The sequence below is a fragment of the Neofelis nebulosa genome, chromosome 1, assembly GCF_028018385.1.
Source record: "Neofelis nebulosa isolate mNeoNeb1 chromosome 1, mNeoNeb1.pri, whole genome shotgun sequence".
In the NCBI taxonomy this organism is placed as follows: domain Eukaryota; kingdom Metazoa; phylum Chordata; class Mammalia; order Carnivora; family Felidae; genus Neofelis; species Neofelis nebulosa.
Genome location: NC_080782.1, coordinates 28,708,143 through 28,725,416, shown reverse-complemented (window position 1 = coordinate 28,725,416; position 17,274 = coordinate 28,708,143). Strand labels below are relative to the sequence as shown.

Here is a 17,274-nt window from a genome sequence, read left to right as displayed (position 1 = left end):
GCCCTGGAAGCCTCCTGTTTCTTCCCAGTTACTATTAGTCACGGACGTTAACGATCCAGAGCCTGCACTCAAAACTTCTCTGTACCTCTCTTCATATTATGAACACTGCTGCTCCCACTCAGCCTGGACAAGAGACCGAAGCACTGGCTGAAAGCCCAAGCCACACTTCATCTTCCATTCTGACACAGTCTTATGCTCCTAAACTGCCTGTTTCCCTATCCTTAGGTGTCCCTGTTGGCTTTGAGTCTGGGGCATTCCTCTCCGCTCAGCCTTGGCTGGACTGATGCTCAGCCTTTGGGCCCACCTGGCTCTGGCTATAGGTGCTTCCTTGTGATGTTGTTCTTCAGGCTTCTCCATAGACTAAAACATTGCAGGACAGCATGCTGAACCTGACCTTGGAGACTGGGCTCCCATACCCCAGCCTGGACCTCAGGACCCCAGCCCCTACTGGTCTGGGATAAAAATAGTACAACTTTATTTCAAAAAATCTGTCTTGGCTTATGAGACACTACTTTCCCTGGCCTTCTTCCTCTCTAGCTGCTGCTTCTAAACACTTCTTCCTTTGCTCTTCCCAGAAAACTCTGATGTTTTCTGGGGGTCATCATGGATCTCTCTTTAAAGTACATTTTTACTCCTAGGTGATATCTTGCACCTTCAAATCCTTAACTTCAGCGCATGCTTCCTTCCTGACATCTAGCCCCATTTGGAGAACTGTTCTATGAACACGTTAGCTGAAAAGTCCCAAACGCACTTCAAACTCAACGTTTCCCTAAAGAATCTCTATGTATTTTTCATATTCTCTAAGTAAATGGTATCATCAATCAAAACTGTGTGGGTCAGAAACTTGTGGTCATCCTGTTCTCCCTGTGGCATGTCTCCTGTCCTCACTGATCACTAAATTCTGTAGTTTGCCTCCTAAATACCACTTGAAGCTGACCATTCCCATCTTGCCCCTCCCAGCTTTTGTAATGCCTCTGCTGTTTTTCAGAGGATAAGAGTTTTCTCATTTGTTTTTTGTTTCCAATCTTACTCCCTTCCAATGCATCCTCCACCCTGAGCCAGAATGGACATTATAAGAAGCATATCTAATTGCATAAATCTCAGCTTCAATATCATTCAGTGACTTGACATGGCTTCAGGAAAATGTTCAAATACCTTAACTTGGGGCGAAAGTTTTGGCTGGCCCATGCCTACTCTGCAGGCCCATTTCTGCCCCTCTTCCATACCTTGCTGCCTCTCAGCCCTACTGAGGTACTTGCTGTTGTCTAGATGGACCACGCTCACTTGCCAAGATTTGTGATGTGTTTCTCTCTACCTCTCTCCCTTTCTTGGACTGGTCAACCTCTTCTCATGCTGGGCACACCTATTATAACACACAACTAACTATATTATATAATCAGCTTACTTTCGCTTCTTTTTACACTATATTGTCAACTACTTGAGGATAGGGACTTGCCTTTCATTTGTTTATTATCAGTTCCTGGCAAATTATAAATCTTAGATAAATGTTTACTAGGGGTGCCATTTTAGCTCCCTTCACTCTAGACCAGTGCTATCCAACAGAACTTTCTAAGATGATGGAAACATTCTACACCACTGCTGTATGATATGGCAGCCACTAGCCATATGTGTACATAAAACATAGCCAGTGTGACTGAAGAACTGAATTTTTAATTTGTTAATTTTAATTAGTTTAAATGGCATGTGTGGCTAGTGGCTGCCATGTTAGACACACAACTCTAGACTGAAATCCCTTGGTTCCTTAGCTACAATGTTCACTGAATTCCTTGAAGGTAGGATCCATTTCTTCTTTATTACTCTACATCCAGTGCCTAGCACAATGTCTGGCATCATGTTATAAATAAAAAATGAATATGTGAATGAACAAAATATTGTAGAAGGTTGGAATTTTATCTGAAAAAGTAACTGTCTAAAAAAAACTGTCTAAACAGTTTAAGTGGGGTTTTGACTAACAAGAGGAAATTTCAAAGACCATTCTAACCTTATATTTCAAGAAAGAAAAATATTTTTTTTAGAAAAATCTTAAGATATGAAAGAATAACACTTTTTCTCAACTGAAATACTTTAAAATATGAAAGCTACAGATTGATTTTCAAAGTTGTGGACATATTTAGCATACTCAATTCTGACCAAAATAAGTAAGAATTATAAAGTTAATGATTTCATACTAGTTTTAATGGTTTAGTTGGCCTAAACCCAACAATGGGCTCAGTTAACTTCAAACCAAGAAATACGCAATGTTAGAAATGTATGGTAAAAAGAAAAATCACACTGTACTTTAATACTAATTTCTGAGGGTATATAAATATGATTATTTATGTGTATATGTGCACAAAATTTGATAAAGGAGAAGTACTCCCTGTGGTAGGGGAGAAAGGGCATTTTAAAGCCTAATTATAAGTCAAGGGTCAAGAATAAAGAAATTAAACAATTTATTTTATTTTTTAAGTTTATTTATTTATTTTGAGAGCACCCAGGGGAAGGAGAGTAGGGGAGGGGCAGAGATATCGGGAGAGAGAGAATCCCAAGTGTGGACCCTGACTTGGGGCTTGATCCCATGAACTATGAGATCATGACCTGAGCGAAGATCAAGAATCGGATGCTCAACTGACTGAGCTACCCAAGGACTTAAACAAGTTAGATGATAACATCAGCTTTGACAAATTTGCCAGAATCACTCATCATATAATTTTGATAGGGAATTGAAAGAACTCAAACTGGATTGAGTTGGACTTCTTGAAAAATTGTTGCCAGTTGATTTCCTTCTGTTTCTGAAACATACCACAATATGCTTCCTTTGGAGCCCCCAGAGGGTAGGCAAACCTTCTGCGGCTCTCGTAGAGTTATATTCAGCTTTCAGGGACCTTCTCCCCAACAGGTCTGTGTGTGTACTTTATAACAACTTGACATACCCACTTTCAAGTCAGACTGATCTTGAGTTCAGGGTCCTGTTCTGCCACCAGTGGGCCATGGATTGGCAGTGCTGGCAGCCAATCTCAGCTATGTCCTGAACAGGAGGGGGAGTTAGCTGGACAAGCAGAGTCATTACTACAGTCAGCATTGCTCCTACTCCCTTTCATGGATAGAAGTAAGTTCTCTCTTTTAAGATTTGCTAGACACGATCCAGTTTAAACTACTGTGCTCAACAGCTAAAGTAGTCTAATGGTTTTGTCATTTTATTTAGGTAAATGATAAAAGAAGACCTCAAAATTACACTAACTCAAAATAAGGATGAATGTGACCTTGGACAAGTCAAGTGCTCATGCTTTAAATTCCCATCTATAAATGAAAGCATGGAAATAGATGATCCCTTAGGTCTCTCCCACCTCTGAATATCATTGTATTCGTAATAAAGCAGTAATAAAAGAAAGATAAATATTATCATTTGTTAAAGGATTTTTTTTATAAAGGTAAAATCAAGACTCTCAAACAAAGGTAAAATGTCATGATTTAACTCTTCAATTAATGAGAGAACCAGTAGGATGTTACATCAGTTCAAATAAGAATTGGATAATAGGCTATCTACAATCAGGAATGCTAAAATACATGTTAATAGGTGAAAAACTAATAGATGAAACTAATAGATGAAAACTAATTAGAAAACTAATAGATGAAAATCTAATACTTGTAATCTCTTCAAAAGTTTAGAAATTAATTATATATTGATTAAAATTCATTTGCATGTCTATGGACAAGAACCGTTTGAATTGCTCTCAGTTTCCTATAATTTACAGAGTCATAGAAGATCTGAATCAAAGCCAATGAAAGGCACAGACTCCCATAGATGCAGATAGTCCAAAGGGGTCCAAAAGACTATACTTAGCTTTCTACTGAAAGAATACCCAATAATCTCTTGTCCATTTCAAAGTCTTTCATAATTCTTACTGATGTATTTGTTACATGTTTATTAACATGTACCAGATACTATCCTAAGTGTTTTAAATGTATCTTATTTAATGTCTGTGATATTGTGATATAATAAGAGAAACATGTTTGGTCTTTTTCTCTGGCTTTTGACTAAGAGCTTGGAAAACGCTTGTAATTTCCTGAGAGATAGGTATAAGGAGCATTTTTTCTTATTCATAATAAGCCCCTTGCAACATTACCTGAGTTAATGTTAACGAGATGACTCTTAGAAGATGGGGCCTGGTTGCCAGAGGAACAAACCATGTGATTAGAAGGCTGGAACTTTCAGCCTTGACCCCAGACTTCTAGGAAGGGGAGTGGGGTTGAGAGATGAATCAATCACCAATGGCCAATGATTTAATCCATCATGCTTATTAGAACTGCCATAAAAACTCTAAACTAAGGGGTTCAGAGAGCTTCTGGAATGATGAACACATCCACATGCCAGGAGGGTAGTGTAACCCAAACACCATGGAGACCAAAGCTTCTGAGCCTGAGACTCTTCTAGACCTAGCACTATATTCCCCTTCATCTGGCTGTTCATTTGTATCTTTTATGATGTCCTTTATAATAAACCAGTAATAGTAAGTGTTCTGTGAGTTTTATGGGTCATTATAGCAAATTCAAACCTGAGGAAGGGTTATGGAAACTCCTGATTTGTAGCCACATCATACAGAAGTGTGGGTAACCAGGGGATCTACTACTTGAAATTGGAATCTGAAGTTGGGGGCAGTCTTATGGGGCTGAGCCCTTAACCTGTGGAGTCTTCCCTAATTTACCAGTAGGTAGTGCCAGAACTGAATTAAACTGTAGAACAATTTGGTGTCTCCCAAGAACTGGAGAATGGGGTAGTGTAGGAAATCCACAATTTGGTGTCAGTAGTGTCAGTTTTCCTTTCACATCTTAAAACTACAATGAGGCATTTTATTATGTAGATTGTGAAACTCAGGTTTAGAATAATGAAGTAACTTTCCCTTGGTCAAATAAATACCTCATGAGTTGACAAGAGAAGGTTCAAGAAGATCTGTTTTCCCCGTAAATATTTCATTTGTGGAATAAAGTAATATTTTCATTCTAATGACAAAAAGTACTTAAACAAACCATGACTACTGGAAAGACTATTCAACCCCCCCATGTGAGGACTTCAGCCAACTGATACTGCTTCTCTGACTTCACACACAATCTCGGGGAAGGAAGTTATCAGATCCTTGCTTTGCAGAACAGATGAGATTTATGACCTTCATTAGATGTGACCCACCAAGATGTACTAAACAGCCACAAGAAGCTTCTCCATGCATGCAAGTCTCAAAAAGGGCACCTCTGTGCTAGGGAAGCTGCCAAATTGAGGGAAGTGTTCAGTGAGATGCTTGCAGTTGGCATAGAATTCTCTGCTAGTTCTCTACAGTGCTGAACAGCAACAGTTAAAGCAGGAGGCAAACGTGCTCTGCTAGATAATTGTTTGGAAAATCTGAAATGGATTTCTTATTACCACTCCTAATTGTAAATGGGAATACTCACCCATTCAGTCAAAGAAGAAATGAATAAAGAGCTTTGAGTTACAAAAAAGAATATCAAAACAAAAGGGAAAAGTATCCAGCTTACCCATTGTGTCATTCATGCGATCCAGTGAGGAATTATCTGAAATATCTAATAACATGACAAAATCAAATGCAGAAGGAGGAAGAGGAACTTCTTTGGAGGCTTTAGTATCAACAGCCAATGTGGATATTTGTGCTTTCTTTTCCTCCATTTCTAGGACCTCTCTGTTGCAGCCCGTGAGAGCTTCCTCCAGAAGCTTTGCTTGGTTTAATGTCATTGGAAAACCATCCAAGACCCATCCTTGATCCACAGGTATCTTACTAAATTGAAAATGGACAAACCATTAACATTTTGATAGATACAAGTACTCTGGAAGTAGCAATACAATGAGTCTTGTCTTTACCTTTCCTTCAACTCCACAGTAACCTCCTTTGGCACAAATTTTATTACTTTACAGCTAAGATGAGGCTTATTAATACACCACAATCACTCCTTTGCTTATAATCTTTCTGTAGGTCCCTGCTGCCCTCCAAAGATATTTCAGAGGCCGTAACGTGGTATTTAAAATTAACTGGCCACAACTTGCCTCCCTATAACTCTTTGTCTCTCACAGTCTTGAATCATTTACTTCAAACAAACTGATCTCCTCACTTAGGTAAATAAGCATTGCATTTTCTAGCTTGTGGTCATAGGTTTGAACCTGTTTCTCTTCTACACATAGTGGGATAACACACTTTACAGGGCATTATGAGGATAAACTGAAATGATCCACTTTAAGAACCCAGCACCGAGCTTACCACACTGTGGATACTCACAATGTCAACCTGGAGAGTTCTTCCTACTCCGCCCGACCCAGCATGGACCTGTAACTGCCTAACCTGAACTCCTCTGCTCTCATTCACTTCGCTATACAATGAATAATTATTGTATTTCATAACTGAGAAAAATTCAAGTGAGGCTTCTTTATCTCAATTAGATTATAAATTGTTGTAGTGTAAGGAGCATTTCTTGGGTTTTTGCTTTCAGTGCCACATCCTCCATAGAGAATCGAGCTCCAAGAATTATTATTTTGGATCTTTATATTGAAAAACCGTATGAAAGGGGAACAAACTTAAACTCTGTTCTTCTAAACCCCTAATTATGTAAAACTGAGATTTTGGTTTTTGGATTAAAATTTATGATTTAATTTCTTTGTTAGAACTCCTTTCTTGTCTGTGCAACCTCCTTTTCTCATTGTCTTCCCATCCAGCACTGATGAGCCTTTGGGTCCCTGGGTCCACTTCCTTCTCCTGAAACATAAAACAAGGAAGGGCACTGACTTGTGACCACACAATCAGGGTCTCTCCCCTCTATAATCTGTCCCTTGGCTTTTCCAAGTATCTAATGACTCCTTGAATTCCTGAGGGAATAGAACCTGAACTTCACCTGGGTGAGTGAAGACTGGTAAAGTGGGAGAAGTGAAATATAAACATGTAAATCATAAACATGTCTTTATCTTGCTGTATGTTTTCTCATGTAGATGGGTAGTATTGATTAGATATTAAAAATAAAAAATACTGCTATATTATTCTTTATATACTTCTATCTGATAAAGAATATATTAGTAGATTAAAAAAATACGTACTTAATAGCATTTACCATGATGCTAACTAGCAACATGTCAGAAATGCTCTTTCCTTTCTTCAGCAACTTTTCTGATTTTGCACCAAGCTGAGCACGCACAGTGAGCTGTGAAAATAAACAATGAGTGGTAGAGTACAACTAATTTAAAAGTCAGAATCCAAATGTCTGGGGGAAAAATTAAATGGTCATGCTCTCTGGTGAAGACACTGATCATCTGGCGCAATTCTGGAGTCAGCCAAGCATCCAGGGGAAGTGTGTATGGATATTGAGGCTCCTCTGTGTGGGTCCCTCCTTGCCAAGATCTTCCTCTGAATTCTTAGCTGCTCTGGCATTGCCAACCTTCATTTTCTAATACCTTAAACTGAAACTATTAAAGATTTCTGCTTGAGTTCTAGCCACTCTCGTGCTACACAGACATGGTGTGCCTCTGGGATAACCTGTACAAGTATGGCTCTTGACCAGGGAAGTTCCCTTGATTCAGTGGTCCAATGCCACACAGTTCATGCCTGTTTTAGGCTGCCTGCCTGTCTTCCACTTTGACTTTTTCCTGTTGGATTTTGGCCATCAAATAATTAGCTTTTCTATTTTGTCCCGCATTGGTAACATTATCTGTAGAAGGGCTAGTCCAATAAAGCTGCTTTATGAACAGGAAAATTCCCTAGTGCTGATTCTTAACTCAACCACCAGGAAGTATTTTACAAGTCAAATGATATTAGATGTCTACGCAAAACCCTGTAAAGTTTCCTTGTTTACTTCAAATGTCCTCATTGTGCCTGTAAGGCTGACCTGACTTTTCTCCCTTCCAGCTCATCTCTCTAACCCCACTTTGCTGGCCAGTCACCTTCCTGCCTCATGGCTGCCATCCAGCTATTCTTACTGCCTGAAATGCTTCCCCAGATGCACTTGGAATCTTCTTTCAATCTGGTTAGATCTCACTTTCTCAAAGAAGGCTTATCCCATTTAATATAGCAACCTTCCCTCTTTCCGCACCTCTATGGCCTTGACCCCTTTGCTTCTGACCCCTTACTTCACTCTACATTTTCTTCCCTTCTGACTCATTACCATCTAATGGGTCATATAATTCATTTACTCGGTGTTTATGGTTTGTTATCTGTCTGCATTAGAATGTAAACTCTTTAAGGTCCAACAACCTTGCCTTTTCTGTTCACTGACATATCCCAAATAATTACAACAATGAACACACACACAAAAAGTATGCCCTTTGCGTTGAATTGAATATGGAATTTGGAGGATTTGTAACTCAATAAAAGTAAATATAAAAAATACACCTAGCCTTTCTGTTAATTTATATTGCAAATACACAGAGTAAAAATGATACATTCCCCTTCATCACTTTCTCTAAGCCCATTTCCCTCTTCACTGGCTGTCATACTTACAGATTGGTGTATATCCTCCCAAAACTTTTTCTATCTTTAAGGAATTTTCAAATTAAAATATTTGAAAACTAAAATTGTTTCCCAAGGTGAATCACATAATAAAAGTAACTAAATATAATAAAAATAAAGCAAATAAAATTTCTTGATTAATCAGGACATTGTATTTGATGACAAAAAGATATCTCCACATACAGAAAAGCAATACTATACAAGAAAATGCTAGTTTCCATTAGAAGTCACAGTGAGTGAATTGTTGTGAGTATTTCAGGGATTAATAAAACATTCTGAAGAGTCACCAATAGGTCTAAGGAGAAATTCCGGGGAAAAAAAGTATTTAAAGATAAAGAGAGTAGGAAAGGAAAGAGAAGTAATAAATTCAGTGGTAAAGAAAAACACATAAAATATAAGTTTGACATATGATTAAAATTTTTAAAAATCACATACTTATTTTCTTACCTGGCAAAACTGAATAGCAATTTCCACTGCTTTAGGGATAAGGAATATTAAGAATATAAAGAATATTAAGTAACTCAGATTTAGTTACTATTTTACCATAATAATTACTTTAAACCAAAAAAGGAGCACATTGCTATTTCACTCCATTTGAAGACATACCAAGAAACTATGAATCATGACATACTTCAATCTACTAGTAGCCAAAATTAGATTACAATACTTACTTCAGAGAAACTATCACTTGATTTGACTTCTTCAGCTTTTGGAGTTTTATTTGTTTCAGTACCTAGCAATAGGAAAAGTGTTAAGAATAAAGTCCAGTATTTACCACTAAGAACCATGTTAGTATGTGATCATCCATGTTTTTGGACAGATGGGTTATTGGATCCAGCCATGCCTGAGATGCTCAGAGGAAAGAATAGAATCACCACAGAATGGCTTCATCTTTGTTCCACAACATTAAAATCCTGGCCGTTGTGTGGCTTGGTGTTTTCCACTTCCTTCCTTCCCTTATGGCTCACTCATAATAATATCATTAGGAATACTTTAATACAGTTTGCGTTTTCTTTTCAGAAAAATAGCCAAGTTTCTGAAGAAAATTTGTTAAAATGATAATTCATTAATTTTCATTTTCCTGAATTATCAAGTTATAGGTAATAAATATGTCTCAAAGTAGAAAAGTCTGGAAGTCAGACTTTGGAGTTTTTTACTTGAATTCTATGGGAAAAAAAACAAGTTTTCAGAGTCTGTTTATAATTAACTGGACTTTTGTAACAAAATATGTCATACAATACTTATAATAGATTAAAAGTCAACCAAAATTATCTTGTAAGAAACACATAACTGAAATAAGGGACAGATTACACCCTTTGAAAGGATGGAAAATACAACTGCTCTTGGAGAGCTTCATGCTCACCACATGGTCCAGTGGTGACGGCAATAATGACGTGTGCACAGGATGATCTGAACTGTGTGCTAGAACATGAGGAAACTATTAAATATGGCAAGCCTTCACTAGCACAGCTAGAAAAGATATTTAAGACTTAAAATTGTTTTCCTTCAATGTTTCTAAAAAGCATCTGAAAGACTAGAACCCAGATCCCAAGTGAGGTAACTTTTCATTAGGTTTGGAAGCCAGGTTCTATTTATTTGCCTTGCCCAAGGCTGGAAATCAACTTAACTTTAGGTAGGGAACCACTCTTCAGCAGGGATGCAAGAGACCAGACCCCGTAGCCTCCTTCAACCATTGAAGAACACAGCAGTGTGCAGGGAGCCCCAACCCTACCACTCACCCAGATCTGCTTGGGCGAAAAGAAACAATAAAATACTGTCTCCCTGCAAAGCCAGGGAGAGGGAGGATTTATCCTGGATGTTATCACATCAGATGTTATCACATCACAACAAAACTGAGCAACTATCTGAAGGAGCAAAAAAAGATTCCTTTGTAATACTTATCTCTTATCCCTATTTATAGACAAGGGTTGGGGACTTCTGTGTTTACCTTGCTCTCTCTGTTAAATGACCAGGTAGACAACTATGCAAAACTCTCCTTGTCTCCCTTTTCTTTCCCTGAAAGCAAGTTTGTGCTCACATACATGTGCACTTACTATTTATCTGTCTGTCTCTCAAATGTAAAAAATGGATGATTTGTTTGGATATCTCACTTACTAAGTACAGTTTTACCTTCTGTTTCTGGCAATGCTTCATTTGAAGCTGGATAAGCTGAAGATACATCCTGTAGATCCTTTGGGGAGAAAACATACATACACACACAGAAATCTTAACATTATCATATTTTAATAACATTTAAAATTTTATTTCTATAAGTAAGGTTCACACTATTTTATCTATGACCTTAATGATATTAAGAATAACTGAATGATTGGGGCGCCTGGGTGGCGCAGTCGGTTAAGCGTGACTTCAGCCAGGTCACGATCTCGCGGTCCGTGAGTTCGAGCCCCGCGTCAGGCTCTGGGCTGATGGCTCAGAGCCTGGAGCCTGTTTCCGATTCTGTGTCTCCCTCTCTCTCTGCCCCTCCCCCGTTCATGCTCTGTCTCTCTCTGTCCCAAAAATAAATAAAAAAACGTTGAAAAAAAAATTAAAAAAAAAAAAAAGAATAACTGAATGATTTCTAAAAACTCGTAAAATTGATGATTATTCTTATAGAAACATACAGTAGCCAGTGGTGTACTCTGTCTTTCCAGTGATCTTCAATTACTATGTAAAATACAGCAACTGCTATTTTGAAAATACAGTGAGGGGTGCCTGGGTTGCTCAGTCGGTTAAGCATCTGACAACGGCTCAGGTCGTGATCTCACAGTTCATGAGTTTGAGCTCCGCGTCAGGCTCTGTGCTAACAGCTCGGAGCCTGAAGCCTGCTTCAGATTCTGTCTCCCTCTCTCTCTGCCCCTCTCCTGCTCACTCTCTGTCTCTAACTCTCTTAAATATAAACAAACATTAAAAATTAAAAAAAAAATACAGTGAAACCTGAGAAAGAGGTAGAGTTTATGAAACACTATTTTAGAAAGAACAATCCTAGAGGTGTCAGTCATAGCCATAAGGGAATAAAGAAAAAACATGTACATTATCTATCATCAGAATAAGAGGCAGCCCACACTTCTCCCAGTTATTTTCATAACTCTGGTTAAATGGTATTTATTTTGCAACCGATGCAAATGATCTGGGTTAGATTCTTTGCAAGTTTATTCAATTGCAGAGACAACATAAGGTAGGGGAAAGAGTACTGGATTTAGAATCTTGGTTTCCATTCAAAGCCTAGCCATCAATAAGCCTTCCGACCCCGAGCAAGCCAATTTATCCTTGGGACCTCTATTGTCTCTCCTTTAAAATGAGGGTGCTGGACCACATTATGATTCTCAAGGTGGGGTCACATTCTCCTGTTTCCTGCCTTAGAATCTTCATGCAATAATGTAGCAAGATGCAATATTTATGGGAATGTGATGCAGGTAAACCACAAGAAGATCTCCCCCTCCTTCACTAACCCCTCTGGTTGAGATCTACTCACAGACCAAATTCAGCTGGCCAACTGTTTTGCATATAGTCCCTGGGCATCCCTCTGTGGAACAACATTGTGAGCCAGGGGACCAAGTCTGGTATCCCCCTCCACCCCTTCTCTGCTATTCTCCCCCCCCCCCCCACCACCACCTGCCTTGGCCGTGACCCAAAGCTGGCATGGGTCTTTATGCGATGGAGACTTCACCGTTGGCCACTGTCTGGGTCTCAGTGGTGGAATATGACTCTGAGAGCTGGTAACTTGGTGAATTCTGCCCACAACACTCATACCCCATCCACTTCCAAACTCTTGCAAGTCAGCCCCTTTGCCCCCTTACCAGTCTTACCAACCTGTGGCTCTTTCTCAGAAGATTGTCTCCTGCTGATGGTAACTGGGTGCAAAGTGGACTAACCACCCTAGAGGACCCATCCAGGCAACCGGAGTATGTTGGGGGAGTGGGAGGGAGGAATCTTCTCTTTTGCTATATAAACACCCACACAGTAACGTTGATTTTGCCTCTTGGCCCATAAAACCTAAAATATTTTCTCTCTGGACCTTTATAGAAAACATTGTTAACCTCTGGTCTAGAAGATCTCTTAGATTCCATTAGAATATGAGGAGCAGAAAAGAAAACTAAAATCACACTTGCCTGGCTTTCTTTACTCATCTCTTGCTGAACTGGTAGAGCCTTTTCTTCATCTTTTTTCTCAATTGGTAGGGCCTCACTGACTTGTTCGTTGTCATGAAATGCTTTGATGGCTTCTTGGACAAGAGTGTCAATAGAAAGTACCTGAATAGGAAAGTCTAAAGTACAGCAGACAATTTTATTAATTACTTCATTTAGGAAATTGACATAATTATCCTTCCATGCTGGCTTCACCCCATAATACTGTCTTTTGGGTTCCCTAGAATTGTCTTTTGGATCAAGCTGCTTATTTTTTTTGTTGTGGTAAAATTCACATAACATAAATTTAACCATTTTAACTATGGTAAAAGATACACCTCAGAAGTGTTTAGGCCATTTACATGTCTAACAATCACCACTATCTCATTCCAAAAAATTTTCATCACCCAAAGAGGAAACCTGGTACCCACTAAGCAGTCACTCTGTATCTCTCTTATTCCTGTGACTGCAACCAGTAAATTGCCTTCTGTCTTTATGGGTTTGCCTATTCTGGATATTTCATATCAATGGATCATACAGTATGTGGCCTTTTGTGTATCATTTCTTTCATTCAGCATCATGTTTTCAAGGTTCATTCATGTTGTAGCATGTATTAGTAGTACTCACTCCTTTTTTATGGCTGAGAAATAATATTTCATTGTGTAGATATACTATTTTTGTTATCCATTCATCAGGTGACATTTGGATTTTTTTCGCACCTTTTGACTATTTTTAATAGTGCTGCTATGAATATTCCTGCATAAGATTTATTTTGAGCACCCGTTTTCGATCCTTTGGGGTATACATTCCATAGTGGAATTGTTGGGATCATATGGTAATTCTTTGTTTAATTATTGAGGAACCACCAAACTGCTTTCCATAGTGGCTACCCCATTTTATTTTCCCACCAGCAACGTATGAGGGTTCCAAGCAACACTTCCTCACTAACACTTGTTATTTTCCTTATTTTTTTTATTGTACCCATCTTGGTGTGAAGTAATATCTCATTGTGCTTTTGTCAAGCTTCTTTTTAAGGAGGTACTTTTAACATTTCAATAATGATCTACCTTACCTTTCTCTGCATTAGAATAGTTTAACATGGACTAGTCTGTAAATTTTGAGTTTTGAAATAAAAACAGCAAAAAATTAATGTAATTGAATAAAAGTGAACTAAACCAATGGAAACCTATGCTTTTAGCTGAACGGACTTCAACAGAAAAAGCCAAAGCCTCATTAAAAAGACAGAATTCAACAGATGTGAAGAATTAAAACATTTACAATTTTAAGCAGATTTCTTTTGTATTTGTTACAAATTATTGATTTCCTCCTTCATTGGTAGGTAAATAAAATCTACGAGGAAAAGTTTACAATTGGTATTTCTCTAGACTATGTACTATCAGTATGTAACATATCCATATATCCAGGTTTGCTTGGGACAGTCCCAGTTTATGACTCTAAAATCTTAAAAGTGTCTGCCTTGGACAAGTAATTATATGATCAGTCTATTATAAAATTTTTGATGATGACAGAGTTTCTCACTATAGCAGCAGATTCTTATGTATGTTGTCTACAGACATAGTCATTTGAAGCTACAGTCAATGTAGACAGAATCCAATAAGCAGGGGGAAAAAAAGAAAAAGGAAATTCTACCTTTTTGTAGAGCCTTCAGAGCAGTAGTTTTTCCACTAAATGTTTTCCCCAATAAGCACCCTTTAATAGCAAATGAAGGTAATTCTGGTATTGTTGCTTTGACTTGAGGAGGATGAGATTTTTCAATTAATCTGTGAATCACATGACCCAATATGTTGTTGTTGGAGGGTGGTAAATTCTCAACCATTTCTTCTGGTAAGGCCCACTCCCCAACCATGTTCTACAAAATAACAAGGAAACGAACAAAAAAGAATATTATTAAAAGTGGAATTTAGCCATACAAAAAAGTTGTATCAAAAATAAGCCCAAATTATAGCAAACAAAATTATGTAATACTTTAAATAATTATTTTACGTAAATGAGTAATAACATAATACATTCATATAGGAGAGCAGAAAAGAACTTCCTACGTTAAAGTAAAAAAGAAAAAACTCAAACATCCTTAACAGTTTATGAAAGTAGGCATATTGGGTTAATTGAGACAAATTGTAACCCAGGTTGAGCATAAAAGACGCTTAAATCGATGCTGCCATCAGTAAACAAAAAAAGAATAATAGTTTATCTGCTATCTTATGCAAATACTAAGCTTACTTTAAAATATTTTAAAGAAAGATAAAAGAGAACATTCATGCCCGGTATGAATCTACTACGTTTGACTCCTGGTTTCTTCAGGTTTTCTGCTGAAATGAAAACAAACTACGGACCACATTCTCTACCTCTATGTGATAAAACTAGAAATCAGTTTTTGGAAGATATGAGAAATAGAAGGACTTAAAAATTAAAAGCATTCTTTTAAAATAATACTTGGGGGGTGCCTGGGTGGCTCAGTCGGTTAAGCGTCCGACTTCGGCTCAGGTCATGATCTCGCGGTCTGTGAGTTCGAGCCCCGCATCGGCTCTGTGCTGACAGCTCAGAGCCTGGAGCCTGTTTCAGATTCTGTATCTCCCTCTCTCTCTGCCCCTCCCCTATTCATGCTCTGTCTCTCTCTGTCTCAAAAATAAACAAATGTTAAAAAAAATAAAAATAAAAAAATAAAGTAATTCTTGGCTTAAAGGAGAAATTAAAAGGGTAGATGCCAAAAAGAACATTAAAACAATAGATTTATTAAAAATATGTAATGGGATCAAACTGTACTCAGAGGAAAATTTGGTCCCATAAGACACCTGATCTAAAATAAAAAAGAAGGGAAACAAACTAAACACTAAAATAGGAAAAAGTAATTTCATATAAAAATGAGGAGGGAACTCATAAAAATGGAAATGGATACAGAGTAAAACCATCAAGATATTTTTATTAATATTTCCAGGACTTGTCCAGACTAATGGTGATAAAGAAATTGCTTCTAGTTCTGAACAAAGATGTAGAAGAGCAAGTATCAGTTTTGTGACATAATAGGAAAGAAACGAGAGATTTTAAACCCATTACTGTATTACATTCATAGGTTAATTTTTTTTTTAAAAAAGCATATGATCATTTAAGCAAGAAACATCTGATAAAATTCATGTCTGATGAGGGAAAAAAACCCACAAAATTAAAAGGAAATAGAACAAATCTTTTAATGTGTTATGAATTGAAGATGACTTCTCTAACACTTTCAGGGACTGATACATAACAGTGAACCAAAATGAATGACACATTTTTCCAGTAAAGGCAGGAGTAAGAAAAAGATACTCATCATTAATAGTCACATTATTCTGGAAGTTCTAGCCAATGCAACTGAGATAAAGAGGTGGAAGTGCTTGTAGAAGTAAAGGAGGCTGCTGTAGACTTGAATTCCTAGTGCAGAGGTGATAGCTGTGACCTGAACTACGAGTCCCCATGATGGTGGCAGTGGTGACAGTTTTCTCAACAGATCTTGCTTTGGTGGGTCTGATAATTTTCTTTGGAAGATTACCCTTGAACCTGGTTCTCAAGCCCACCTGCTGATTAACTGAACTACCTAACATATTTGGAATAACTGTTTTCCTGCTTCCTCAGCAAGAGTCAACTTTTTTCTTTTCTGCTTACAATTAAAAACTTCCACAAAATCATTGGAATGAACGAAGAAATAGGGAGCCTATATATAGGAAGCCTCAAACTTCACTGAGGGGTATAAGGAAAAATAACTTCATTAAAGGGTAAGTTTAAAAGGTTAAATCTATAGGGGTGCTTGGGTGGCTTAGTTGGTTAAGTGTCTGGCTTCTGCTCAGGTCATGATCTCGCAGTTCATGCGTTCGAGCCCCGCATCAGGCTGACAGCGCAGAGCCTGGAGCCTGCTTCAGATTCTGTGTCTCCCTCTCTCTCTCTCTCTGCCCCTCCCTTGCTTGTGCTCTCTCTCTCTCTCTCTCTCTCTCTCTCTCTCTCTCTCAAAAAGAAATAAAACATTTAAAAAAAGCTTCATGGGGCGCCTGAGTGGCTCAGTCAGTTGAGCATCCAACTTCAGCTCAGGTCATGATCTCGTGGTCTGTAAGTTCGAGCCCCACGTGGGGCTCTGTGCTGACACCTCAGAGCCTGGAGTCTGCTTCAGATTCTATGTCTCCCTCTCTCTCTGCACCTCCCCCATTCATGCTCTCTCTGTCAAAAATAAACAATAAAAAAAATTTTTTTGTTTCAAATCTATAAACTATTTAATTCTTACTGATTAATCTGATTGAATATAATAACAACAAAAGTGCTAGTGTCATATGACCAATGAGTCTAAAACTAAGGCAAAAGAAGAAATACAATGGATAAAAATATTTATTTAAAAAACTTAAGAAAGTAAAAGGGGGTGTACCTTACCATATATTAAGTACTTGTTAATAATACAGTAATGAGGGCCCCTGGATGTCTCAGTCAGCTGAGCATCTGACTCTTGATTTCAGTTTAGGTCATGATCTCACAGTTTGTGAGACTGAGCCCCATATTAGGCTCTGCACTGACAGCGTGGAGCCTGCTTGGGCTTCTCTGTCTCCCTCTCTCTGCCCCTCCCCACTCATGTTTGCTCTCTCTCTCTCTCTCACAAAATAAATAAATAAACATTAAAA

At 38.1% G+C, this 17,274-nt stretch overlaps 1 protein-coding gene across 1 annotated transcript in view; it reads right to left on the bottom strand.

Annotated features, from left to right (window-relative positions):
- SPEF2 (sperm flagellar 2) overlaps positions 1-17,274 on the bottom strand; it is a 185,664-nt gene that overhangs the window by 103,184 nt on the left and 65,206 nt on the right. Inside the window, exons 11-16 of the mRNA XM_058717266.1 lie at positions 14,270-14,489; positions 12,605-12,759; positions 10,611-10,686; positions 9,167-9,228; positions 7,091-7,194; positions 5,530-5,786 (exon numbers count right to left, since the gene is read on the bottom strand). Coding sequence (XP_058573249.1) covers positions 5,530-5,786; positions 7,091-7,194; positions 9,167-9,228; positions 10,611-10,686; positions 12,605-12,759; positions 14,270-14,489 — 874 coding nt within the window. The remainder of the gene's footprint in view (positions 1-5,529; positions 5,787-7,090; positions 7,195-9,166; positions 9,229-10,610; positions 10,687-12,604; positions 12,760-14,269; positions 14,490-17,274) is intronic.